At 40.8% G+C, this 27184-nt stretch overlaps 1 protein-coding gene across 3 annotated transcripts in view; it reads right to left on the bottom strand.

Moving 5' to 3' along the window:
* PJA2 (praja ring finger ubiquitin ligase 2) overlaps window positions 1-16496 on the bottom strand; it is a 35855-nt gene extending 19359 nt beyond the window's left edge. The window contains exons 1-3 of one of the 3 annotated variants that reach the window (XM_042788029.1): window positions 16402-16496; window positions 14264-14379; window positions 2098-2298 (exon numbers count right to left, since the gene is read on the bottom strand). In XM_042788029.1, the coding sequence (XP_042643963.1) occupies window positions 2098-2296 (199 nt within the window). In that variant the 5' untranslated portion in view covers window positions 2297-2298; window positions 14264-14379; window positions 16402-16496. The other 2 variants (XM_042788030.1, XM_032984075.2) reach the window with 2 other exon arrangements.
* Between the last annotated feature and the right edge of the window lie 10688 nt (window positions 16497-27184).

Here is a 27184-nt window from a genome sequence, read left to right as displayed (position 1 = left end):
AGTCCAGTCAGATTTTTAATATTTTAAAGGATAACCCCTCCTATCCATCTTCCACAATTGATTAGATGTATATAAGATGTGAAGCCAATTAGCAAGGAAATATGCAGCATATTTTAGGAAGTACCCACCCTTCAAAAAATACGTATCGACTGGGGAAAAGTGTAATCTAATTGAGGCAAGGGAAATAAATCAATCCTAAGCATTTCTCAAAGATAAATTTTGAAAAGTCATAATACAAAAGTAAAAAAAAGACCAAAGTCATTTTATTATTGGACTTAATACAGAAAATAAGTCACTCTTAGGATTTATAGACAAGGTAATACACTCTAATAGATTGTACACTCTCTTATAGAGCTAATATACTCTAAATTGCATATTTCTTATGACCCCTAAAATAATAGCATGCTCATTTCTGAGTAACTGCAACAAGAAAGGTGCTAGCATTATAGAGACATGGTTGGAAGATCTCCAAAAGTGTCAACATTGCCTTATGGGAAATAAACCTTTAACTAGATGGAAGTGTAGAAAATGTGTAAAGCATAGACAACTGCAAAAATGGTCAAATTAAAAAAAGTTAAAGCCACTCCACCTGATGATCTCCATCACATAACAGTCTCCAAGAACGCTGGCATATGACAGTTAAATTAGCGCTATGCTATTAAAAAAAAAAAATCAGAAGGCGAAAGCAGTTACAAAATAGTCTATAAAAGAAGAAAAAAAGCTACTTTACAGAATCATAAAGTCATTTAGGTTGGAAAATACCTTTAAGATCATCAAGTCCAACCATAAATCTAGCACTGCCAAGTCCACCAGTAAAACATGTCCCTAAGTGCCACATCAACACCTACCTCCAGGGATGGTGACTCAACCACTTCCCTGGGCAGCCTCTTCTAGTGCTTGACACCACTTCCAGTAAGGAAAGTTTTCCTAATATCCAATCTAAACCTCTGCTGGCACAACTTGAGGCCATTGCCTCTTACCCTATTGCTTGTTACCCGGGAGAAGAGAGCAACACCCACCTCACTGCAACCTCCTTTCAGGTAGCTGTAAACGGTGATAAGGTCTCCTCTAAGCCTTCTTTTCTCCAGGCTAAACCACCCCAGTTCCCCTAGTCACTCCTCATAAGACTTGCTCTCTAGACCCTTCACCAGCTTCATTGTCCTTTGAACACACTCCAGCACCTCAATCTCTGTCTTGTAGTGATGGGCCCAAAACTGAACACAGTATTTGAGGTGCAGCCTCACCAGTGCTGAGTACAGGGGGACAATCACTTCCCTAGTCCTGCTGGCCACACTATTGCTGATACAAGCCAGCATGCTGTTGGCCGCCTTGGCCACCCAGGCACACTGTTGGCTTGTATTCAGGGGGCTGTCAACCAACAGCCTCTCTTGCCCTAGAATCCTGTAGCTTTGCATGGGGCTGCTGTGACCCAGGTGCAGGACCCAATAGTCTGGAAGATCTGAGGCTGTATCAAACCTTTTTAGCAGAGAACCTTATATACTAAAGGAAATGGGACTATTGTTTCTAATCCAACAAGCTGTTTTGTATTTCTCCATTAAATTATTAGTCAGATCCTAAAGTCACACAAGACATTTTGGGAAATACTAACATTCAATATACATGAAACAAGAAAGGGAAGTGGTCTGACCAGTATAAAAAAATTAAGAATAGATCCTTGAAAAATGTTTTATAGGCTTGAACTAATTCCCACTGTAACTACACCATGGCTAGCAAAGACAGAACCACCTGGTCCATGATATGTCAAATGGAAGGTTATAATAGGTATTCTCTTCCAAATGTGACTTGTAATTTGACTTGAAGACAAAATAATTTGTATTATACAATGTTATAGCTATCTAATTGGTTAGAAATCGTTAACTCATTCAGTAATGCCCTTCTTCAAACAAAATTAAACAGCATAAGATTGACTATACTTAAATTTGCCTTTATGCTAAGTTTAATTCCACAGAGGCATTTGTACTTTAAATGTGTTAAGTGGCTACTCTCTTCCCTTCATATTTCTCTGTGCTTTCCTTCTCCATGCCCAAGCATCCCTGTTTGACATTAACTGGAACATACACAAAGACATGCACTTACATAAAGAATTCTCTTCCTGAACATCTTCTAAATCTAATCGGTCACAGGCTTCATTGTGTTGATGTTCATCTCTATCTTGACTATTCAAAGATGGTCTAAAACTGACATAGTTATGTCGTCTTTCACGTCTTCTAACCGTAATGGTCTGGTATCCTTCTGCTTGTGTGGGCCAAGCACGTCTGCCAGCTTCTTGAGCCATTGCTACATGAGAATATGGAGGCAAGAAGAAGAGAGAGACACTCGTTAGACAACAGTTATGTCTTTAAAACCTCCCTCTTCCCCAACACTTCGATATAATTTCTTTTAGCAAAGAATTTCCCATTTCTCTAAAGTCTTGAGCTTCATTAACAATACAATTATTAAAAACCTGAAGTGCTCTGAGCACATTATGAAGACAAGTAACAATTTTCATCTACACTAAATAATACAACACTAATCTTGCCACCATCTTAACATGTTTGCAGTAACAGACTTTACAAAAAATAAAAATGAAGTCCAGATGTCAAATGACTTTTTTTTAATGTGATACACTTCTGCACATAGCTATGACAACACTTATGTCAGCATGCAAAATCATATTTGCAAGCACTATAATGGAAAAGCCTTCAGGTAATGCTGCACAATTCAGCCAGCCATATATAGCTTATCTCTGTGACAGGAAAAGTATAGTTAATCAAATCACACCTTCTAAAACAAAAGTCTTAAGTCCCAGGGAGAAGGCTTTATTCTTTATACTATGTAGTATGTTCAGGCATGGCCATACAAGGCAATTGCCCATGTATGTTTCATATTACTACAGCAGTATCCCATATTAATGGATCTTAATGCTTTTACCATGAAAACAGGGGATTAGTACAAGGAAACCTGAAAGACAGTGAAGGAAAGCTGCCATTATTGCAATGAAGAGAGATTTTAATACAGCTGTAGTATCAGCTATTAATAATCTAACAGAGGGTTCATGTCCAAAGGCTGTTGCTTGTACAAGTGCACTTGGAAGTTCAGTATTCCAGATGTTCAGTGGCTTTCTCCTGTCCCTCTAGGTCACTTTTATTCTTTACTAGTTAAGAAATTAAAGTAGCTTTTATCTTCTCGAAACTCAAACTGAAAAGGAGACATTACAGTCCAGGAACATAAAGTTTGCAACCATTAACATCAAGTTTTCTGAACTTCAGAAAATAAAGTGGTGGGTTTTTTTTTTCCTGGTTGTGAAACCATCTCATCATTACCCTTAAAAAGAGAGTATCTATATGCAAAGACACCATTTATTAGCAGTTATTTTACGCAGCTTCAAGTAAAATAGCCATTAGTAAGGCTGGTAATTGCAGTATGTGGACTGCCTAAAAAATACTATTGCACACATGTACCAACTATCAGAGTCTAATCAGAATTTTTTTTTCTTTGTTTTTTAAACTAGCATCACTGCTGAAGCTGTCATTTTGCTACAACTGACACACAGGAAATTAACTGTTGCTGTCTATGTAACATATATCATGAAAAAAGCAAAAAAAAAATTTTCTTGGGGCTGCACTCAGGAATCAGATGATCCCTTAAAAGCTTTAATAAATAAGCAAAAAGAAGAAAGCTACAGCTTCTAGTAGAAGCCAGTCTTAAAGAGGTTCAGACACATAGCATCCTACAAGAATTTGGTCTAAAACTGCAAGCATGGTAATGAAAACACTTCCTAGCAATCTGTACTTCAGTCAGAACAACTCCACTTCTTAAAAAAAAAAACACAGAAGAAACAGAAACACAAGTCATAATAATGATGGTGGAAGATTCAGAGCCTCAGAAAAAAAAATACAGGTTCCAGGATAAGAAAAATAATCACTTTCTTTCATCCTGACATGGAAAAAAAAATAAGGCTGGAATAAACCAAACAATTACACTCAACACACCCACAAGAGTCTAAAATATTACTGTTTAAGTCCCAGGTGAATTGACAGCAACAGTGAAGGTACTTGTAGTGCTTAAAATTAAAAGGCAAATATTTACAATTCAATTGCTTAAAATTGTAACATTTAAGCAAATTATAACATGAGAAGTCTTTAATGCTGTCAGTTTCACTTTTTGTTATCTTTAGCCAACTCTCAGAAACCATTTGTGACAATCACATTGTACTATGACCTACCACACCATATCCACTGCTCTAAAACCCCCTTAAAACATGTAATCCTCATCGTGCAGTCTTTCCACTTTTCTTCCCACACATGAAATCTCTCCAACCATAGCCCAGTTCCATAAACAGTTAGAAACCCAACCATGTAAATCACTAGCTGAAATATGGTGATACTGCTTATTTCTACAAATCTGGGATACAACTCAGTTGAACATTTCCAGAAAGAAATTAGCAGGTACCAGGCTTTTTTCTCTCCATTATCTATGAAGCTCTGTGTAGTTTGACTACATATAATCTTCCTTGAAAATATTTCCAAACTTGCCTATCCCACATTAAACAACAGTGGCTAAAATTGTAGATTTGTTATTAACTACGCTACTCCTACAATCCTTAGGAAGGTGAAAACTCTCTACCATCTTTGCCAAAAATGTCTCTGCAACTAATGTAAGAAAAGGGGTACTGACAATTTGCTTAATTAGTCATCCAATTAATATCCTTACTAAATCAATCAGCAAGTAAGTCATTTTTACTTGAGCAAGCTCTGACAATTCTTAAATTTCCACTGATTATAACATGGCTGGTTAGCAGACTGCCAGAAGGAGCTGACAATAAGCAGCCACATCTGAATTTGCAGAGCAGAAACCAAAGTTAGGTTAATAAATCAGCACAGCAACAGATATCTGCTCTCAAACATGGTAATACAAGTGGTTGAAACAAAAATGGTACAAATAACTGCCTGATTCTTAATTTTAGTTTTTTCTCTAACACACCAGTATTGTTCAAAAACAATGTCCACACAAGGGAGCCAAACTCTGAATGCAAATTTTTTTTTTTTTAAAATTGACATTTACAGCATGCAAAATTTTTAAAGCTGGGTGCAACACACTGCATGTTTTGTTCCAACTAATTATCTCATAGAGAATATCTCATCTTGTACGCAACTGTTCTTAAAAGATACATCCTGCATTTATTCTTCTGCCCTGGGAAGGATTTCTTGGATCAATACATAGTGAAAGCTTTCACCATTTACTGACAGTTTGGATGTCACATTTCATTTCCAGGGGAGGTTAACTTCTACCTGGATACAAAAATATCTCAAAATGAGAGAAGGAGCTGTGCATCTATTTGCCTACATACCTAAAATGGGCAGCATTTAGGCATCTGAATCCAGAGGCCAATTTACAAGAAACCTTTCAGGCAATCAAGTTCCAGAGACACTTAATATCTTCTCTCAGGTCCTTCTTCCAGGCTAACCCAACCTGAAAAGTGGCTATTGCTCAAGCTGCAGAAGCTCAGTTTAGCAGTCCTGTTCAAAATGTACCCAATACCTGATGACAAGACACAGTTCTGCAAAACTGACCAGTCTCAGAGATGCAATACAAGAGTGACAAAAAGCAGTTCTGAACATCTGAACAAAATCTTGCCTATATTACAAGACCTGAAGTACTGAGAACCTTTCCTTACATACCTATCAATTTTTGTAGTTTAAGAAGGCAACTGAGTTTTGTAGCTTCCACTGAAAAAAAAAAAAAAATCCCACAACCTTAAAAACTTCATACGGACATTTTCAGTTAAGTATTTAATCAAATTTACCTGGATCTTGTTTTCAACCTATTATCCAATTTTATTTCCTTAATATCATTCATTCACACATAGTAACCTCCTAGGCCTATTATATATGTCACATGGAGAAAAAGAAGTTAAGAGTGTGGCATGAGGGGAGTCAGGAAGCTGGGGGGGGGTAAAATGGGGAAGGGGGAGCAATCCCAAGTGGTTTTCATCCCAAAGATGGAAAGGGGGAGTGTGCGTGTCATTTTTTTGCTGCAGAAGGTATTTAGCTTTTTTTAAGACATGTACTGCAAACTTCAAATATCTAAGAAGGAGGGTGGGTTTTCTTTTTTCAATTTTTTAATAACTCATAACTTTTTCAGCTCTTCCTCACATTTTTTCCAGCATTCTGAAAAAACCTGTATGCATATTCTGGTCTCAATCTCACCAACACCTGATAGAGAAGGAAAATCAAATCTTTATTGTACACAGCTGCTCTTTTTTTCTACATCTATGAGTTACAGAAACCATCTTCTTCCACAAGGCAAGAATAAGATTTCACATTCAAGGTTTGAAAAGGGAATGTACGTAACACTGACACAATTACTGTTTTCTAGGTTACCATCTTAAAAAAATCTGCATTTACTCCCAGAAGGATATGAATGCATTTAGCTGTCAAATGGGTGAAACTTAAAAACAACACATTCTTGACACCATTTCCCTTACCTAATTCTGACTCATAATGAAAGCATATTCCTGATCAGCCCAGCTAAAAGTTGTAGGTTAAAATATTCACATGATCTTTTAAAATTTATTAACCAATATTCTTTATCTGTAACCAATATTCTACACCTCTCTCCCTCCTGCAGGTAATTAGATTCCAAGAGCAGATGAATTAAAAAGAAATCTGAATTACAATGGAGAATTTTCAGATTTTTTAAACACCGCTGTTCAGGATAGTAGAGAGATTACTCCATTTTAGTCAACAGAAGAAAGATCAAAAAGGGAAAGGAATATTTCAATAATTTAACACAATACTATTACTGTCACAATTTCCCTCTCTTGCCACTATGAGCAGATTAACACTGAAATACTTTAAATGTTTCATTATACTCACAAGCTTCAAACTACATAAACTCACACATTAGCACTCAAAACTACTAATACTGTTAGAAGTTACCTTCACCGTCTGGGATTTAGATAAATCTCAGAAAGCCAAATGTCACAGTCTAACCCAAGTAGGCAGGTAAGCACCACACAGCTGCTCACTCACTACCTCACCCAGTGGGACAGGAGAGAGTCAGAAGGGTAAAAACTTGTGGACTGAAATAGGCAGTTCAATAACTTTTTTTAAATGCAAAAAGAAAATAACAAAGAGCAAAGGAAACACAAGCAATAAGAAAGAGTGACGCAAAACCACCTTAATTGTTCTCCAGCAACCTACTGATGCCAGGACAGTTCCAAAGAAACAGCAACCTGGCTAGCCTCCCTTGCCCTGACCAGTTTCACTGCTGAATGGGATATCTCCTTGGTCAGGTGGGGTCAGCTGTCCCAGATGTGTCTCCCCTAAATCCTTGTGCATCAGAGCCTGCTTGCTGGTGGGGGGGGAGGGGAAGGAGCAGAAAAGGCCTTGGGTCTGTACAAGCACAGCTCAACAAGAACTAAACCATCCCTGTGTTATCAGCACTGTTTTCAGAAAAAAAAATCCAAAACATACAAGCTCCTATGAAGAAATTTAACTCTATCCCAGCCAAAACCAGTACACTGTGCCATATGCAATAGTTAAATGTATTTCCAAAGAATCAGATTTATTCATCCAAAAGTTCCTTCTTCAAAGTCTTTGTTTTAGCTGTGACTTTAAGGTGCCGACTAGGATATCTGAAAACACAGCAGTGATTACTTCCATAAGCAGTATCAGCTCAGCTACATGCACGCTGAAAAATGGAGTATGCTTTAGGGATTTTTTTTCAGGAATTAATTGTCTTTTCATTAGCCTTCCAGGTCATTTTGCATTCTCCTTTGAGCTATAGATTCCACTAAGTCAATGTTTTTACTCAGTATAGTTCCTTCTCTTTGCCTGAGGCTGCAGGTAGCCTGTAGTCCAATAAGGCGGAAGGCTGGCCTACCACTGAATTCACTTTACATGAAAATAAAACTTTTTTTACCTCTCACAATTAGAGAAACTGACTATTTTATTAGAGACTGAAACAACAGCTGGCTGCACCTTCAAACAGGTTGACCAGTTTAGGTCTCTGGAATCTCAACAGTGCAAACTATCCTTTCAGCAAAGATGAATCAGGTATTTTTTCCACTGTGGGCCTAACTTTGGAAATATAGCACAGGCAACTAAAGATATATGAATACCTTAGTGAATAAAGAAAATGCTTATTGTCACCTTGCCCACTTTAATGACAAAATAATTCTGCAATTAACACTATTTAAGGATCTAATGAAAATAAAAATCACAGCAAATTTATATTTTGTGAACTTCAAAACCACTGCTAGGCTCTTCACACTTACTTGTTAAACCACTCCAAACTAAAGTCATACCTTAAAAGTGCGCACGCACGCTTCATGTCAACATGTTTATGCTTCTACTACTAGCCTGACCCTATCAATTTTGATATAACCTGAATCAATACCCGTGACAGTAAGATAGTGATAGAAGGCAGTGTTATGACACTAAGCATATACAAGTACCAAAATTAGGTATAGACACTTAACACGGTTCACTCATTCTCTGCTCTGCACTATCCTCATTTGTCCTTGGAGTAAGGCTACCCACACTGGCTTTCAGCTCCAGCAGCAGAAAGAGGTCTGAACCATGCCATGCTCCCTGCAGCAGCAGGGCTGGGAACCACAGCAGCAGCATACATCCAGCCATGTGGTAACAGGCAAGAGGAAGACTCTGCATTCCCAGGCCTGAAATGGAAGGGAGGGATTTCATTCCAGAGCACCCTTCCACTGCAATTCTTACCACGGTCCAGACTCCCAGTCTCCAAGGAATATCAAATCAGATCAAAGAGTAGTAAAAGACTGATTTTTGGGAAGATAGAGGAAAGATGAGACCACCAAACAGACTTCAGCTCCTGGATATTTAGTAGCATTTCAATGTATGAAGCAATGTGATATTGTATGAAGCATATTATTTGTGCTTAAAAGTTGAATGGTTAATAGTAAACAATTTGGAGAACAGAAACTTTAAAATGCTGCTTCAGAGAATAGCTTTCTATTTCAACAGAAGGTATCTGAACACAAATTTGAATCAGGCTTTATGTCCTTTTCTTCCTCTCCTTAATGATGAACATAAATTGTCTTCGCTCAATGCCATACAAATGCTTCAGTGTTAAACTACGTTAACATAACAGACACCCCTTAGAATTGTCCTGAAAAGTAATAAAACAAATATATATGAACAAAACACTAACATCCGCCTCCACACACACATTTTTAAATGAATGACACCCAGAAGCAAGATCTTTGTGAAATATTCTGATACTGATCTGAGTCTCTTCTCAAATACCACAAGAGAGGAACAACACTAGCAAGCTGGTAGCAGCTCCCTTTCACTTCATTACAAGAACAGCATCTATTTTGCATTTTTCTGAAAGTTTGCAGTTTTGTATGCATAGTGCCATAAATGCAAAACTGAGGTTCTGAAATATTACAATCCATTAAGTCATACAAATATAAATAGTTCAATTACTGCATTTATCAAAGCATTAGTCAACATGCAGGTTAAAAAAAAGCAAGTCCATTAGTATTTTGGACATTGTCTGTATACCCTAATCTCAATTAATGACCTCCTATAATATTCATATATCTATTCACAACTCTATCCAAATGAAAAATTTTGCCAGACTTTAAAAGGAACAGGTGCTGGGACTACACAAAAAATACTGAATTCAAGTATATGCAGGAAAGTCTAAATGGTTGCTCTGAAGGAAATGCATTAGATATATTCACAAGACAATTCATATTTAGTAAAGTCATGAAAAAAACAGACACAAGATTGCTTAAGTACAGAACTCCCTTTACAAGTGAAACCCAGTTAAAATCTCCCATGTAGAGGTAGCTGAATTGGTGAGTTCCTACAAAACACTGTATTGATATAGTTCCTTTCCATCTTCAGACATCCTCCTAGAGTTGAAGATCCTGAAGTTTCTACTCCTTCATCCAGGGTCTTCCAACCAACATGGGTCCACAGAAACCCTCTATACATATGTCTGCCATCTGTTTGCTTCAGCAAAGAAGCCACGGTTAAGCTGGCTTGCTCTGATGCAGCTTCAGCTGTGGTTACAACGGCTGGCTGTCAAGCCATGAACTGGACTGCGTGATCTTACCAAATCCCCTTCTTCGAGGATCTAATTCTATCTTGGTTTTAAGCAGATAGTTGGCAGTAGCACAGCTGAGGCAGTAGAACCAAGCCAGATGCAAGCAGCTTCAGACAGTAATTACTACACAAATTCAGCTGCCAAAGCCCCTGCATCCCTGAGCCATGGACACGCTCTTCACTGGGCACTGATCTCTAACCATTCCAGCACTGATTTTTGCCATGTCCTCTAATAATCTAGCTGCTCCAACATTATACTCAACTTCTGCATTATTTCCAGTTTATTTGCACTGATACGCTCCAATTTTAGCCCAACTCTTTACTTTCTTACATTAAACTGTAAATAGTTTGAATGCATTGCTTTCTTCTCCCTTGACTTCAACTCAACTCTGACTTTGGAAGGACATGCCAATCTGTCCTACCAACTGCAAGCTCTGGCTTATCACAATAATTGCTCTTCCAGTTTTTGTCCTGACAAATAGCTTCAGCAGAAATTCCACATAAAATTCCATTCAAGCGAGAGGGAAGATTAAGTAGCTGAATTACTAAAAGCTTTTAAAGGTAAGAACAGTACATGGGTCATGTATTAAACAATTAAGTCCTATCCTCCCTTAGAAGGTTAGCATTACAACTTTAAGAATAAAAAGCCTAACTTTGCCAGCAGCCCCTGTGGCAACGTGCTCTGTTACTACAGAACACTTATGGCCTTCTAATCATCAGCTGAACCTTCATATTTCTCCTTCCCCAACATCACATTATTTTCATATTATAAATATGCGTACTAAGCTAAGGGCAGGTAAGTAGTAATTTTTACCTACTACTTTTCAGAAGATATTCAGAAATACAATCCTTATTTTTAATAAAAGGTACACTGGTAGTCTGTCCCCTTCCCTCTCTCCCACTTAAATTATCATTCATTCACTACAAAACAAACAAACAAAAAAAAACCCCACACAAACAAAAAGCACCAAAACCCCCTATAGCTGTCATTTTTCCTTTGCCCGTGACAGTCACACTTTGCCTTTCTGTTTCAGTCCCAGTTGGGACTGAAAACAGTTCTGTTTGCTGAACTGGCAAACAGAAGCCAGTACTAAACAAAACGTCAAAACTTTTCTATAGTTTAAGCAGACAAGGTTCACTTTTGACAGAGCAGATGACCTCAGCGTACTGTAAGAACAGTCCCTTCCTTTCTCCCTGATAAACACAGCAAACAGGAGATGACAAGAGAATCCCAAGGTGTAAATTCAGGTACTTGAAGCTCTTACATGATAGGGAGACACATCTTTGGGTCTGATGAATTGTATTTTTGCACTGTTATCTTTCATCTTGCATAACTGTCTTTAATAACATAAAATAAACTCAAAACCTGTAATGAATCCTTATCCACGGTCAAAAGTGGCAGAAGGCATTTTTTGGAAGTAATTTTTTTCCTGAAGAACAGCAAAAACTCACAGCTTTTCCTTTCATAAATATACCCCTGTATCTTGGATACAAGGGTAACAAGTCCCTGATCTAGCCAACAGACAGGAGAACTCACCTGAACTCAGTTGAGTCACTCTTAAATTTTAGAAACACAATGTGATGTGATTCTAACATACCCATGAAGAAAGTGAGCTCATTCTCAAAAAGATAAGTGCAAGATACCATAGACAGGTAGGAATAATGGGCAATGTGCAGCTAAGCAGAAGGGCAGTAGAGGATTATAGAGGATCACAAGTTACACACAAGTCAGTGCTTCCCTCTGTTTTGGAAAACAGCAATATACAGAGCTGTATTAGAGTGGAGGTTACCAGACAGGAAAAGTAACCCCTATATCCTGATCGATGCTGTTAACATCAGATCTAGCACTCTGCATATAATTTCAAGTACCATACTTCAAAAAAGATCACTCAAATGGCAGTAAGGAAGATTTCCCTGACACTTGGAAACAACACATGGAAACGACATAAGGGAAATGTTTCTACCAGTAAAATATCATATCACTTAAACAGGTTGCCTGGGGAGCCTGAAGAATATCAATCAGCAATTCAGCACAGAGAAAAGGATTCAAAAACATCTAGTGAAGAATCACTGTGGGGAAGGGCTGGGAGAGGAAAAGCCTGACAGGATAACTGTTTGAGGTCCCTGTCAGCGCCACAATCATTTCCCTAAACTAGCCCTCCAGAATTTCAGGTATTTACTCTGCTCCCAGGGCTGAAATCACAATCATACATAATTATGTTAGGGTGGAGGCAAGTCTGTGTGCTTTTTTCCCAAATTCCTGGTGTGCAGAGCAAGATACAACCTCCAGTGGAACTCCCAACTCCTATATGCTTGCTTTCATATAACTTAGAAGATAAATCACAATTTCTCTATTGATCAACATCCCTATTACTTATACACATATTTTTCTTTTAAAAATATTTCTAAAAGGCTACACAATTGATACATTGTATGAAATTGCACCAGTTTTACTGTGTGTGGTACAAATATTTGATTTTTTTTTTTTGGTCACCTCCTTTAAAGAACAACCACTTTTTGCTTAAAGCACTTTATTACAGTCTTGGAAATATATTACAGATCCAGTACCTTGGACCCAATTTTTAGGCCTCAAAAATATTGTTGCAGATTTCTGACTCCGAGAACTGCTCAAAATCTGACATCACAATTTTTTTAATCTGTTACCAAGCTACAAATACTTTGTTCAAATATGTGATGAAGATATACCTATTTAAGATAAAGTTAACTCCAAAGCCATTAAAACAGAAGGCAGGTTTTGCTACTGTTTTAAAATAATATGTGTTATGGAAAGTTCTCTTGATCTTTTGAAATTTCACCTTTGAAACTACAATGATAGGGTAGGACATTCTGTTATAACTGATTATCACTAATCTCTTGAATGATCAGCCACAATCTACCCTTCGGATAAGAGCCATTTCTCTGTATTCTACTGCTCTATAGTATCAACTAGTTCCATCAGTTCATACTCAAATCAGTTATCACCTTGGATTTTCTTTTCCCTGCTTAGAGCCTAACAGAGAGATATTGCCAACGTTACAGCAACACAGAAAAAACATAGGGGATTTCAGCATCTGAACAACCACAAACTTTTAAAGTCATGTTTTAATAATTTCAAGCACATATGAAAGGACACACATATGTGTCAGCTAAAATTCTCTCTGCTTCCACAGCCACATACTTACCTGAAATGCCGTATAAACGTCTGATAGCAAAACATCACACTTGAAATTAATCAAATTTGAAAAGCTGTTTAAAAACTGTTCAGAATGTTTTCATTGGCAGCAGAATTACTAAATACTTTCTCCCACTGTGACAAACGAGCATTTAACAATTTATGTGGCCATCCATTCTGTCATCCTTGCAGAGTATTCTACTCATTACTAAAAGCTTGTTAATAATTACCCCCATTTCCCATATAAGTAAGTTATAGCCCTGTTCCATAAATACCACAGGAACAGCCAGCCAGGTGTGGCCTATGAAAGAACCAATGTTCTTGCAAGACCTGCTGTATTTTACACTTTGACAACTCAAATAGGTGTCCCTATATTAAGTGTATAGTGCATTACTTCAAGCACTTCACGGTGTTCCTGTGATGAACAGCATGAAGTGTGTTTTGTTCAAGTTCAGGCTATCAAAACCACAGCTCAAGTTCCAAATGCTGGTTAACATGTCTTTTAAGGACATTCAAAATAGCACTTCTCCATGGATGCCCTGAACAGAATGCCGAGGTTAGCTAGCATTCCCCTGTTCCAGTGGTTTGGGTTTATCTGTATTCATCCCACATTCAAAGCTGTTTATGTAACTTGAATATTGTAGCAAGATATTAACTGAAGTTTTTTAATACATTTGCCAACTGAAAAGAATGCAAAGTAGACTTTTACGACCCATCCAAACAACACTACTAAACATACAGATAAAAGACTGCTGAAGTGCCATTATAACTCCGCACTGGACTTTATCAGACTTACAGCCCTATCCATAAAAACGCAGAGGGATCTTTAACACATCAGTGAATAAATGAATTAGAACAAAATTGCTCCCCATACTTTGTTCAATGTATTACTCAGATACACAAAGATAAACGTTAATGGAACTATTAATTTTATGCCCGCAACTTCAATTACATCCACCACTCCAGTTACCTCAGATGACAAACAAACACTACTTACACTGCAAACTACAAGCCAGTGACTGTCCGCCTTACAAATGTATTGTCCTCAGTACAATGGGATTCCGGCCTCTACTGCTGTAGAACAGTAATACTTCTTGTTTTATTCAAGCCTTCCTAAGAGAGCAAGAATGAAAACAAACACAACAAGTATTATGGACCACAAAGGAGATGACTATGTAAAAATAGTAGCAACACCACCTTAACTTTTTGCAACAAATTCCCATAACAGTATTTGCTGAATTAATCCAGTACATCTTATCAGTATTTTTCATTTGCTATGCTAAACTGCTTTTGCAGAAGTAAACATGTTCATGGGATCAGCTAGCTTAACAAGGCAGCAATTCATAAATATGTCTTATTTTGATGAGGCTTTGATCTGTCAAGGACTTTTGCACACTACCTAAACTGCACTGCAATTCACTGAGTTGGCAAAGGAAATTAAAAAACAGGCGTATTTCACATAAGTTTCCTGAGCCTCCATTTTACTGCAACTTCAAAAAAATTATTTTTCTCAAGAGTTTTTTCCATTTTCCTTTAATGGGTGAGAAAAAGCAGCAAATCAATTCTGTGTAAGTCTGACTCAGTTGAAAATAAGCTTATTTTCAGCTATCTGCTTACACAAATTTAAATATGCATACTTCTAAATGAAATTTACATCTATGAAGTATGTATTCTTCACATTTCATGCATTAATAGAGAACAATAACTGTCTGACAGCACTCTTTATTGCTACAGGACATAATTTATTTTTTCTAAATACAGTGTAATAGTTTTAATGAAAAAATCATTATTCTAAATTACTTAAATGTGTACACAGACAAGTGGAAATCAAGAACCACACTAACAGAATGAAGTGTCTGAACACGTCAGAGTACAGGAAAAGGACCTAAACACAGCCTCTAAGCTTTCAAATGTTCTACAAGGTACTCGGCATGAGTTATAATACCAACTTTTTGTATCTCTGTGCACCATACAAATTCACACACTATGTCACTGATATAAACTCTTCATTAAAAGTGTTAATTCACCAGCAGTATCCAGTCAAGCATGTCTGCAGTGCACAGAATTGTGAGAGAACTCAGTTCCACCACAGCCAGCTTGGCTGAAGACAAGTAGTTCAAATGAACATACTAAAGGTGCAACAGAAAAGCACACACAGGAAACACCCTCGGGGAGGCTCTCATTCAGGTGCAACACCCATCCTGAGCAGTGTAACTACAATTAACTCATTTTTTGCTCGTAAGAAAATACAGGCTTTTAGCTGATGCACCTTAACAGAATCTCCTCTGGAATCCGGGGCCAAGACACATTTCTCCTTTCCCAGAACTGAGCTGGGCTCTGCTCACAGCCGGCTCAGACCACCTCTCCTTCTGCAAACGGGCAGCGTGAGCGCTTCATAACTGAGCCCAAACCATGCCAAGTTGCATACGTCGAAGTGGGCCTGCTCCCACCCCGCTTTATTTCGTCCAAGGTGGCAGACGGAGCTCGCGACCCGCCCAGCCGGAGGGGGTGCCTCCCGAGGCGGACTGCGCAGGACGGGGAGCCACCGCCCGCCAGCGCCGGCGCCTGGCCGGCCTCTGCGCCGGGCACCAGGCTCCCCCTTCCGTCCCGGGATACTCCGTCACCTTGTTGGGGGGGGGAAGAAAAAAAAAAAAAAAAAAAAAAAAAAAAAAAAAAAAAAAAAAAAAAAACACCCCAAACCAAAACCAAACCCCAAACCAAAAAGCTTTGGACTGAAGGCTTGCCCGTGCGTGCTGTGCAGCTGCCTGCCCCGCCGGCTTCCCCGCACCCACCGACGGTTTCGGACCCTCACGCACAGGCCCGCTGCGCTGCGGGGAGGCGGCCGAGCTGCCCTCTCGGCCCACAGGCTGCGGCCTGCGACCTCGGTCACAGCACCCCCGGGGCCACCCCCGTGCCGAGCCCTGCAAGCCCACCCCCGGTGGGGAGACCGCCGCTCCACGGCCCAGGAGAACGCCCCGCGGGCTGAAGGCGGCCGCGGGGCGGCCCGGCCTGGCTCCAGCATCGCCCTTTTTCTTCCCTAGCCGGAGGCCGCACGCAGAGCCCCGGGCTTCAGCCGGGGCTGGCCCTAGCTCCTCCGGCAGCCGCCGGGTCGGCACCACGGGGACCCGCACTCACCGCTCCCGAGGCCGGCTCGCCCGCCGCTGCCGGTGCCCGTCCCGCGACCGCGACAACAACCAATCCGTGAACTATTCGGCCTCCAGCGGCGGCCAATAAGTAGCCAGAGCAAGGCAGCAGCGACCAATCCCGGACGGGGGGGGGGCGGAAACAGAGGCCGGGGACTCGCCACACCGCCCCTGTGGGCGGGGCGGGGGCGGGGTAGCGGGGAGGGCGGTGGGAAGGGCGGGGCCCCGACGCCTGCGCCGGGCCCCGACGCCTGCGCCGGGCCCCGACGCCTGCGCCGGGCCCCGACGCCTGCGCCGGGCCCCGACGCCTGCGCCGGGCCCCGACGCCTGCGCCGGGCCCCGACGCCTGCGCCGGGCCCCGACGCCTGCGCCGGGCCCCGACGCCTGCGCCGGGCCCCGACGCCTGCGCCGGGCCCCGACGCTTTCCTGAGGGCCGTGCGGCCCGCCTTCTTCCCCAGGGGTGCCTCGTAGGGGTGCGGGTGGTGTACCTACGGCGGCCGTGCCGAGTGAGGCGAGCCCCGAGTGAGGCGAGCCCCCGCGGCAGGGGGAGCGCTGGGCAGCCCTTCGCCAGCCGTGGACGGCGGGGGGAGGCTCCGGCGGGGACAAGGCCTTCCAGGCCCAAGGGCAGCCCTGGCAGAGCCGGCCTCACCGCCCGCGGCCGCCGCCGAGGGGTGTTCTGCTCGGATTTCTGGCCTTTATTGGTTGTCTGTTGCCGAATAAATTACTGTTAGCCTTTTAATCCGTCGTTTAATCGTGCAGAGTGAGCTCACCTCTGGGCCGGTCACTTACCTGCATTTAGAAGGGTATTTTACTGTTTAGAGGCAGGCAGAAAGCAATTTCACGTTTTTCTGTGGAAAAGTGGGAAAGAGTGGCACACAGTAGGACAAAGATGTACGCACGATGCCTGGGTGATACACATTGTACCAGAGAGGGAGATAAAAGGCATAATTTACAGAGAGAAAGGGTAGAACATGGGAAAAGGAGAAAAATAATGGCCTCACACATGAAGAACAGCTATGTTCTGTGCATTGAGAAAGCAGGAGGAGAAGCACACGGCATTTGGGACAAAGACAGATCACAGACAGTGCCATACGAGAAAGAGGCCAGAGAAGACATGCTACACGTTGACTACAGTGATGAAGCTTCACCTGTTTTAACTACTATTTTTATAAAATTTCAATATTGTTTTTTATTAATATGATTAGTCATTCCTCAGGAAAATCTCTCACAATCAACTTTGTGTAGAATATTTCAGCTAGTATACACTTACATTGTGCTACACTCTTATCAGCATAACTATCCTACACTCTGTTGCAATAATAATCATTTTTTGCAAAAAAAAAAAAATATATATATATATATATTGAATGATTATATCCTAGCCTGCTCACATCTACCACAAAAGTTTTTTAGTTTTTCAATATTACCATGCTGGGTACACAGTTAGGAATTAATCATTTCTGTACACCAACATCTACTTGTTGAAATGTGACAACCACAATTGGGAATAAGCTTCATCACCAAAGAAGAGAACAAGTGATTATTGGACCTAATTAAATGTGATTTTATGAATGTGTCCCATATTCCTGCTCCGTCTCAGCAACAAGAATCCCTAGTCATCCATTTTTTTATGACTCCTTCCCTTGCCTACATTATCAGTAAAGTTCTCTTTAGCCATTCTGCCCTTCCATGTTTCCTGTAATTATTTTTCATGTCCCTCCATTTTAAGCAAGGCAAGCGACAGGGCATACTGCGTCTGGTTACTAGCTTTCAAAGTGCTGATAGTTGAGCCAGTACATGCATGCTGACTGCTAGCCAGGAAGACATATAAATGGCTAACTGTAGAGTTCATGATCATTAGAAGTGCTGACTTTGCTTTCTCCTGTACATAGCTGCTAATTTTTGCAGAACTTGCAGAAGTTTAAGTATGTTGAAGATGCTCATCTGACTAATAGGGATGAAGAAAAAACGGAGGCATTCAATGCTTTTTTTGCTTCAGTCTTTAATAAAACTGATGGATCTTGGGCTTGCACAGGACCACGAGTGTGCAAACAGTGACCACAAGTGTGTGAACAGTGACTTTCCATTTGTGGACACTGAAATTGTAAGGGAGCAGCTGTATCAGCTGAATACTCACAAGTCCATGTGATTCATCCCAGGGTACTGAAGGGGCTAGCAGGTGTTATGGCAGGACCCCTCATGATCATCTACCAAAGGTCCTGGGAGTCTGGGGAGGCCCCTGATGACTGGAAGCTAGCCAGTGTTATTCCAGTTTACAAAAAGGGTGTGAGGGAAGACCCAGGGAACTACAGACCTGTTAGTCTAACCTCAGTTCCTGGAAAAATTATGGAGATCATCATACTGGTTACAATTGAAAAGCATGATGCAGTCATCAGACACAATCAGCCTGACAAAAATTTAATAAATTTGATATCCTTCTATGGTATGTTCACCCATCTGGTGGATCAAGGGGAGGTGGTGGATATAGTTTTTCTGAATTTTAGTGAGGCTTTTGGTACTGTTCTTCACAGCATTCTTCTGCACAAGTTGTTCAGCTGTGGGATGAGCAGGTACACAGTGCACTGGGTGAAGACCTGGCTGAAAGGCAGAGCTCAATGGGTCATAGAGAACGGGGCTACATCTGGCTGGAGACTGGTCACCAGCAGTGTTCCTTAGGGCTCTATTCTAGGGCTAGTTCTGTTCAATATGTTTACCAGTGACGTGGATGCAGGAGTTAAATGCACCATGAACAGGTTTACTGATAATACCAAACTGGGAGTTGCTGTTGACTCTCTTGAGGGACATGAGTCCTTGCAGACAGATTCAGATAGACTGGAGTGTTGGGCAATCATCCTTAGCATGACATTTCACAAGAACAAATGCTGGACTCTGCACTTGGGAAGGAATAATGCTGGGCACAAGTATAAACTGGGAGAGGAGCGGCTGGAGCTCAGCCCCGCAGAAAGGTGTCCGGGGGTGCTGGGCGAGAGCAGGCTCCGTGTGAGCCAGCAGTGTGCCCTGGCAGCCCAGAGGGCAAACCTCTGCATCCTGGGGTGCATCAAACACAGCGTAGCCAGCCGGTCAAAAGAGGTGATTATCCCACTGTATTCAGCGTTGAGGTGGCCTCACCTTGAGTGCTGTGGGTGGTTCTGGGCCCCACAATTTCAGAAGGATGTGAAGGTCCTTGAACGTGTCCAGAGGAGGGAAACAAAGCTGGTGGAAGGGCTGGAAGGCATGTCCTGTGAGGAGGGGCTGAGGACTTTGGGTTTGTCTGGTTTGAAGAAAAGGAGGCTGAGGGGTGACCTCATTGCTCTCTACAGCTTCCTGGAGGGGGGGGAGTGGAGAGGGAGGTGCTGAGCTCTTCTCCCTGGGATCCAGTGACAGGACGCACCAGGGGAGGTTCAGACTGGACATTAGGAAACATTTCTTTACTGAGAGGGTGGTCAAATTCTGGACCTGGCTTCCTAGAGAGGTTCTTGATGCCCCAAGCCTGTCAGTGTTTAAGAGGCATTTGGTCAATGCCCTTAACAATTTTTGGTGAGCCCTGAATCAGTGAAGCAGTTGGACTAGATGATTGTTATAGGTCCCTTCCTACTGAAAATATTCCATTTATTCTATTCTATTCTATTCTATTCTATTCTATTCTATTCTATTCTATTCTATTCTATTCTATTCTATTCTATTCTATTCTATTCTATTCTATTCTATTCTATTCTATTCTATTCTATTCTATTCTATTCTATTCATTTTCTACATATCTGCAATATAAAAGATACATTTATTAATCAGTAATTGCTATGAATAACAACCACATCTCATCAATAAAGCAACCTTTTTAATACTGTTTTTCTTTAATAACTGCTTTAATAATATTGAGCCCCGATTCAGACTATAAGAGCATTTTTTTTAATATATTGTAGTTTTGCTTAAGCATCTGAGTAGATTATCTAGACAATGTGACCTAGAATAAAGTCATATTCCATTTGTTATCTTTTTTGGTTTATTTTGTTTTCAGAGATGTAGAAAGGTCTGAAATAGTAGATAGCTTGTTTATAAGCCCTGTAGGCTGGGTCGTAGTGCCATGCAAACAACAGTAAGTGATGTTAGCTAGAAGAAAGAGAAATTAAGTTATTAAGCTAGTTTAAAATCTTTTTAAACTATTTCATTGATTTTAATACAGAAATAATTGTTTTCTTACATAGTGTTCTGGGTTGAGTGAGTGGTGGAGTTTTTTTGGTGGCAGGGGAGGGGGCTATCAGGGCGGCCCCCTGTGAGAAGCTTCTTGAAGCTCCCCCAGCTCCATGTCAGCTCCACTTCTGTTTGGGAAATTGAGCCAATTGGCTGTGCCTCTGCGATAACGTATTTAAGAAGGGACGTGGTGACGGGCAGTCGGACTTGTGAGGAGGAGTTGCTGCAGCTGCGTGAACACCAAGGTCAGTGGAGGAACGGAGGAAGAAAGGAGGGGGGAGGTGTGCCGGAGCAGAGACCCCCCTGTATCCTGTGGGGAGACGGCAGGGCGGCCCCCTGCCACCCATGGAGATCTACGGTGGAGCAGATATTGATTTATGGTCTGTTGCTCCTGTTCAGATGATCAAGGTTCTGTGCCCGAAGAAGGCCGGGGTCTTGTGGGAAAAGGCAGCCCCGCTGCTATAATTCAGCGCTGGGAGGATTGCAGCATGCGGGGGAGTCCCACGCTGGAGCAGGTCGGGAAGGGCTGCAGGCGTGGGAGGGAATCCAGTTGGAGGAAGTTGGTGACCCATGACGGAGCACTGTGGGGAACGCTGCGGCCCATGGGAGGGGAGAAATTCAAGTCAGAGAAAGTTTGTGGAGGACTGTCTACCGTGAGAGGGGGACCACGATGGAGCAGGAGGAACAAGTTCCAGACACTCCCCTCACCGAAGATAAGGGAAGTGGCAGCGCTGACTGCACCCCCCATTCCCTGCCTCTGCGCCACTGGGGGAGGAGGTAGAGATATTGGGAGCAGAGCTGAGCCCGGGAAGAAGGGAGGGGTGGGGGGAAGGTGTTCTCAAGATGTGGCAATGCTTCTCACTGTCCTACTCTGTTACGTGTTGTTAGTGTCTGTAATAAATGTATGTTCTTTTTTTCTTCCCCTAATGAGTCTGCCTTTTGCTCGTGATCATAAAAGGGGGATTTTTCCCCATCCCAGTCCTATCTCGAACCCCAAGCCTGGCTCTCTGTCCCTTCTCATTGCCAGAGGGGAAGGGGGAGAGAGCTGCTGCATTGTGGTTGGCTGCCAACCAGGCCCAAACCACGACACATAGAAACTGCCATACTGAATCCAGACAAAACAGATCTTTTAAAATCTTTGCAATAGTGGCAGGAATCAGAGGAACTTGGGGAAGCACTCTGAAATACAAGAGTAGAGAAAAATCTAGCCATGTTGAAATCATCTTCTTCATCAATTAAAAATACTTTAAAATCTCACATTCTGGACACAGATTTATAATCATTCTTTCCATAACTGTTGGTATGCCTTTGTTATTTATACTATTGTAAACCTATATGTTGATATCTATATAAACTGCAAAGTATATCTTGTATCTTGCTAACCACTTGTTCTTAATGATAGTTACAAATAATATTACTTATAGGTAATGCTGCCTTGCAGAAATACCCCTTGGCTAATTTTATAATGTGTCAGCAAAATTATTTTAATCTAAAATTTTCTGTCTTCATACTATTAAACTGAATGTTTTCTTGAGTCAGGTAAATTTTATTACAATGGGATTATATTAACATTATCTGTGTTTTAAACTGGAAAAAAACATGCTTTCCTGTATAGACATCTGAATTTTGGGGAGAGGAGATTTAATTTGCAGTTCTGTGTTGTTCCTGGTGTTTCTACAGTCTGTGCTGTAATTTCAGATTTTTGGGGTACATCCGAGTACATTGAACAAATCACTTGCAGAGTATATATACAATAATTCTCATGCTTCTAAGAAATATTTTCTCTGCTGTGAAGTACACATAATATCTCATTTGCTCAGAAATATCTGGAAATAACCAAATGTACAACATTTCTAATATACAACAGTAACTCCAAGTGAAGCTATCATTCATGCATACTGTAGGAATACCAAACATCTGAAAAAAAAAAAAAAAAAGAAAATTCTTGAAAACTACTGGACAAACTTTCTGGACAGAAAATGGGATGTGTCCAACAAAACATACAGGCATGACAGTTTATGGTTTGCAACAGAATTTTGTTACAGGAATTATCATTTTTCATGTATGCCTTTCAGTACTTGGTCATCGTTTTCTTTGAATTCCTGTATGAGGGAGGATGACCTTGATCATCAAAAAATTCCTCTCTTTTTATAAAACCTAATAATCTGGAGTTGGAAGAAGAGGTGATACGGTGGTATTCTGTATGTTTTTACTGGGTGCAGCATCAGTATGTGCAGCTACAGTTTGGTTTCCTGAGAAAAAAAGCTTAGTCGGAATACTAAGATGATTAAAAATGTTAAAAAATTCTAAATGCTTACCTGCAGATAACATGAAAAATCTATTTATGTGTTTGTTTAGTCTTCTGAATACAATATGAATGATAGCACAGATACATGAGTGATATGGAGATATCTTATACAACCATTTAAAATGCATTAGAAAGAAACTGCTAGACTTCATGGACTTTTGGATTATGTCTTTATTGGAGTATAATCATCAATCATCAAAGCAAGTATTCAGGAGAAATCACTCTTGCTCCCCAGCTGAGGATACAAACAGAAGATGTTTGCACAGTAGTAGTATTCTTCTATTTAGATTGACATTTTCTGCCAAAACTTTTTGTATTTCCATGGAGTGATGGTTTGATGCGCCATGAAGAGCATTCACAGAGGCTAATTTTAACCTTTGCTGCCTAATTTCTCCTGCTCCTTTTTATGACAATCTGTGGGTGTATGGGGTGGATTACTTAATAGAATTATTTTCAATATGAGCCTAACTTGTAGAGCTGTAATCTCTGATGATGAGGAATTTAAGCTCTACTGACTGTAGAGGTAGTCTACAAATCCTAGCCTACCTTGATCTTTCTGAATAACTCACAGCACTGCCTCAAAGTATCTGAATTTGGCTTGTCTGCCCACCAGTCTGCACACATGCCTATCAGCACTCCTTCCTAATGGTTTTGAACCATTAGCTGTTTTTAGTAAAAATTTGACAGAAGGAGAGAAATCTGCAATAGAATAGACTAGACTAGACCAGGATAGGATAGGATAGGATAATTTCAGTTGGAGGGGATATACAACAATCATCTGGTCCTACTGCCTGACCACTTTAGGGCTGACCAAAAGTTAAAGCATGTGATTAAGGGCATTGTCCAAATGCCTCTTAAACACTGACAGGCTTGGGGCATCGACCACCTCTCTAGGAAGCCAGGTCCAGTGTTATGCTAGATGGGAACTTACATTACCCATATACTATGTATTAGTGTTCCAGACATGTTCCTATTTCCCAGGCCTCCTAAAATACCTCTTGTTATGGGCTAGCAAAAACTGAGTTCTGCAGGATAACTCAGAGTAGTAAATGAAATCCTAACTATCAGAAAATTCCCAGGGCAACCAAAACAAATTAAAGTTTCATTAAAGAGACTGAATACACTCTACACGTATTTATAACTTACAATAATGTACCAAGATGTACACAGGCTATAAAGTATGAACAAAGTACTGCATGCAATCTTTCAATGTACTAAAGTACTGTCTAAATAAAAACAATTTATAACCTAAATTCCTAGGAAGGCCTCTGATTAATTCTGTTCATTCAGCAGAGTTACGCAGAACCAAAGTTTAGATCCTAGCAAACAGCTCTGTATTTTAAAGAAAGTCAACACCACCCTCCCAAAGCCCCAGGAAATTCCACAGAAAGATACTACACAAACAGTACTCTACTAGTTATAGATGCAGACCTGAGACTCTCTCAATCAATATACAAATATAATTCCTATTTATTCATCAACACAGCACACACTAGGATTAACATTCAAATGGCTTTAGTCAGGAAAACATTATTTGTCAGGAATGCACTCAGCCAAATGCCTGAAGGCCTATGCACAAACAAGTCAAAGGGTGCTAGCTCCCTAGATTCTTGTATTTCTTACACTTATGGTTGTGGAAATCTCTCCATGTACCTCTTTCCTAAATTATAGCATGTTTAATCAGAAGCAGTCATCTTTCTTCTGTCCTGAAACAACAAAAGAAATGTTAGAAGACAACTAATTGGTTTTACACTTACTCTTCATCTACTGTAGCAGTTACAGCTGTTGCCTTGAACTTACTACTTCCTAGGCATGCAACACACTTTTAAACTAGGCACGAAAGATCCAACAAAAAGGGTGAGATAAAAGCTCGTAATTGGGCAAGACTGATCCCCTGTACAAAATTTCTCAGCTGTGTCAGTGTGATATTGTGACAGAATGAAATGGTGACACTGCATCCTGTAAGCACACCAAGAGAAACTAATACTGTCACAATGACTGATTAGGTTTGTCAACTCAAAAAAATGAAGGGATACTAGGATTAGTTTTTAAATACATAGCAAGATGTTTAGGTGACTAGTTTCAAGAGTTTGCACTTTTGGCCATTGATAGTAAGCTAACCAGCCTAATTGGAAAGGCCTAACAATTGCTTTAAAATGGTTAATTTTTGCTCTTCAGAATAGAATTACAAAATATTTCTGATATCAAAGCCCAGAGTAGCCGAAGTAATTCTGTCAGTGTTCTCTGGAGCTGACTGAAGCACAGTATGTGTCTATGCATGTGTGTCACATCTCCAAATTTTGGCACAAAGTCCAATTTTTCAGGGCTGTGAGCATGAACCCCTTCTGGAGTTTGGTTGGCAGAGTGAAGGAGTTCAGCTGGCTGAGTCCAAGGTGGGCTCCTTCACTGGTGCAGTGAAGAAAGCTGGAAGCAACTTGTCCCTCTTTTCCCCCGGGGGGGCTGTTTTCAACTATAGCTTTACCACTGGCACCACAGCTGTGCAACAGCTCGTCTGCAGCTAGTCCCAGACCTCCCCCAGTCTGGCCCCGATCCGGACCCACCAGCTGGGCTTCCTGGCTTGGCCTAACACCTACCCCAGCACCACGGCCTTGCCAGGGCATCACTGGCGTCTGTCTGACTGTAATCATGACGATTACAGTCTCTGGCCCTGAGCCTGACCCCTGCAACATTGCCGGTGAGGCCACGTGTGACTTGCTATCACACTCAGATTCTGGCTCGCCTGCCTTTTCAGGGCAGCCAGACCTTGCTGTGCCCTGATGCAATTTTGGTACACTACCAGCAAGAAGAAACAATTCTGGAGTTTAAGGCTGTTTCTTGAGAGAGGCATCTGAAAGCATTAGAAATAAGTAACAAATATAATTTGTTGGGACCCAGATAAGTTAAGAGGTCTGCTGTGTTAGCATTCTTGGAATCATAGTAATGAATAAATTAAAAATTACATCTTGACCTAGTCAAGGAGAAAGAGACAAAATGTTGGAAAACCCCTCAAAAGCTCAAAAAAAGTGTATTCCGAATTTGCACAGTGCAAGAGTTTCTGCTGCTCTGGGAAAATTACCATCCCTAAGCTCTGAAAAGATCAAGATTACCTTTCTCAAGCAGTTGTAGTGGAAAACACACCTGTGTCTCAGGATCTCCAGCCCACAGCCTGGTAGTTTAGCTTAAAATATTGTGAAAGGGGAGTTTGTTGGTGATCTGGCAGATGTATTTGTAAGTATTGAACCAAATTCTGCTTTCAGGCACATAGATGCAGGTTCAAGAGTAGACTGTTGCACTTTTGTTTCTGACTGTATTTCTGGCAAAAACAGTATGATCCAGGGAGCTGTATTTGTGTAATGAACAGTAAAGTTTGGGCTATTATGGTTTTTTTTCTAAGTTCCAAATGATTCTTTCAGCCTTTTTATTGACACCCTTGAATACACAACTACTCAAGACACTCCTTCCCCCTTCTTGAAATAATTAAAAAATCTGATTTGAGAGGGCAAATCTAATGCGTTAAGGCACTGTTTTATTGATTATGTGCTATGGGTTAAGTCTTGATCCTAAAAAGGAAGAAAACTTGTATGAGTTGTATAGCTGCTGCAAGCATGTCTTTCAAACCCTTGTATGTAAGTTGTTCAGAAATGACTACAAGAAACTACTATTTTGAAAACTGCCTGGTTTTTGTGAGGAAGTACTTGTGTCAACAGAGAATTAATTTCTTAATTTTTTTTTTTTTCCTGATAGAGTTAACTGAGCCTTCTTCTATCTTCAGCTACTGAAGTTAAAGAATCCCTAGCCAGTACAGTGACACCATCCTGTAGAGCTTTGAGTCTGTTTTTCACTACTTCAGCATTTTTCTCATTGCTGAATCCAGGTACTGTAAAAAACTTTTTAAGCATGTCCACAATCATCTGTATGAAAATAGGTCTTGGCTTAACAAAGGGGTATTTTAGATGATAGTTACACTGATGGCAATGTCACTTGTAGATACTGTGGTTAAGGTTTTCCAGCAGGCTTAAAATGGGCGTGTTAGTCCCTTCACCACCAAAACAGGTAGCTTGCATTTAATAGCTTCTGGTTTCTCATACCTTTTAGTGTGCAGTTTTTCTCAAACCCAAGACTGTCTGAATCTTTACAAGTTGTTCTATGTAGGTAGTGCTATAGCAAGTCTTCAAGTGAATGGCTAAGGAGGAATTTAGATGTCTCCCTACAGACACCTATCCTGTAATTATGTAGCCTCTGCTTGTACCACCCTGGAGAAATGAGGACAACTGCCTAA

This window comes from Tyto alba, unplaced genomic scaffold (genome assembly GCF_018691265.1).
Source record: "Tyto alba isolate M040663 unplaced genomic scaffold, T.alba_DEE_v4.0 Super-Scaffold_13, whole genome shotgun sequence".
Classification (NCBI taxonomy): Eukaryota; Metazoa; Chordata; class Aves; order Strigiformes; family Tytonidae; genus Tyto; species Tyto alba.
This window is presented reverse-complemented; position numbering and strand designations above follow the sequence as displayed.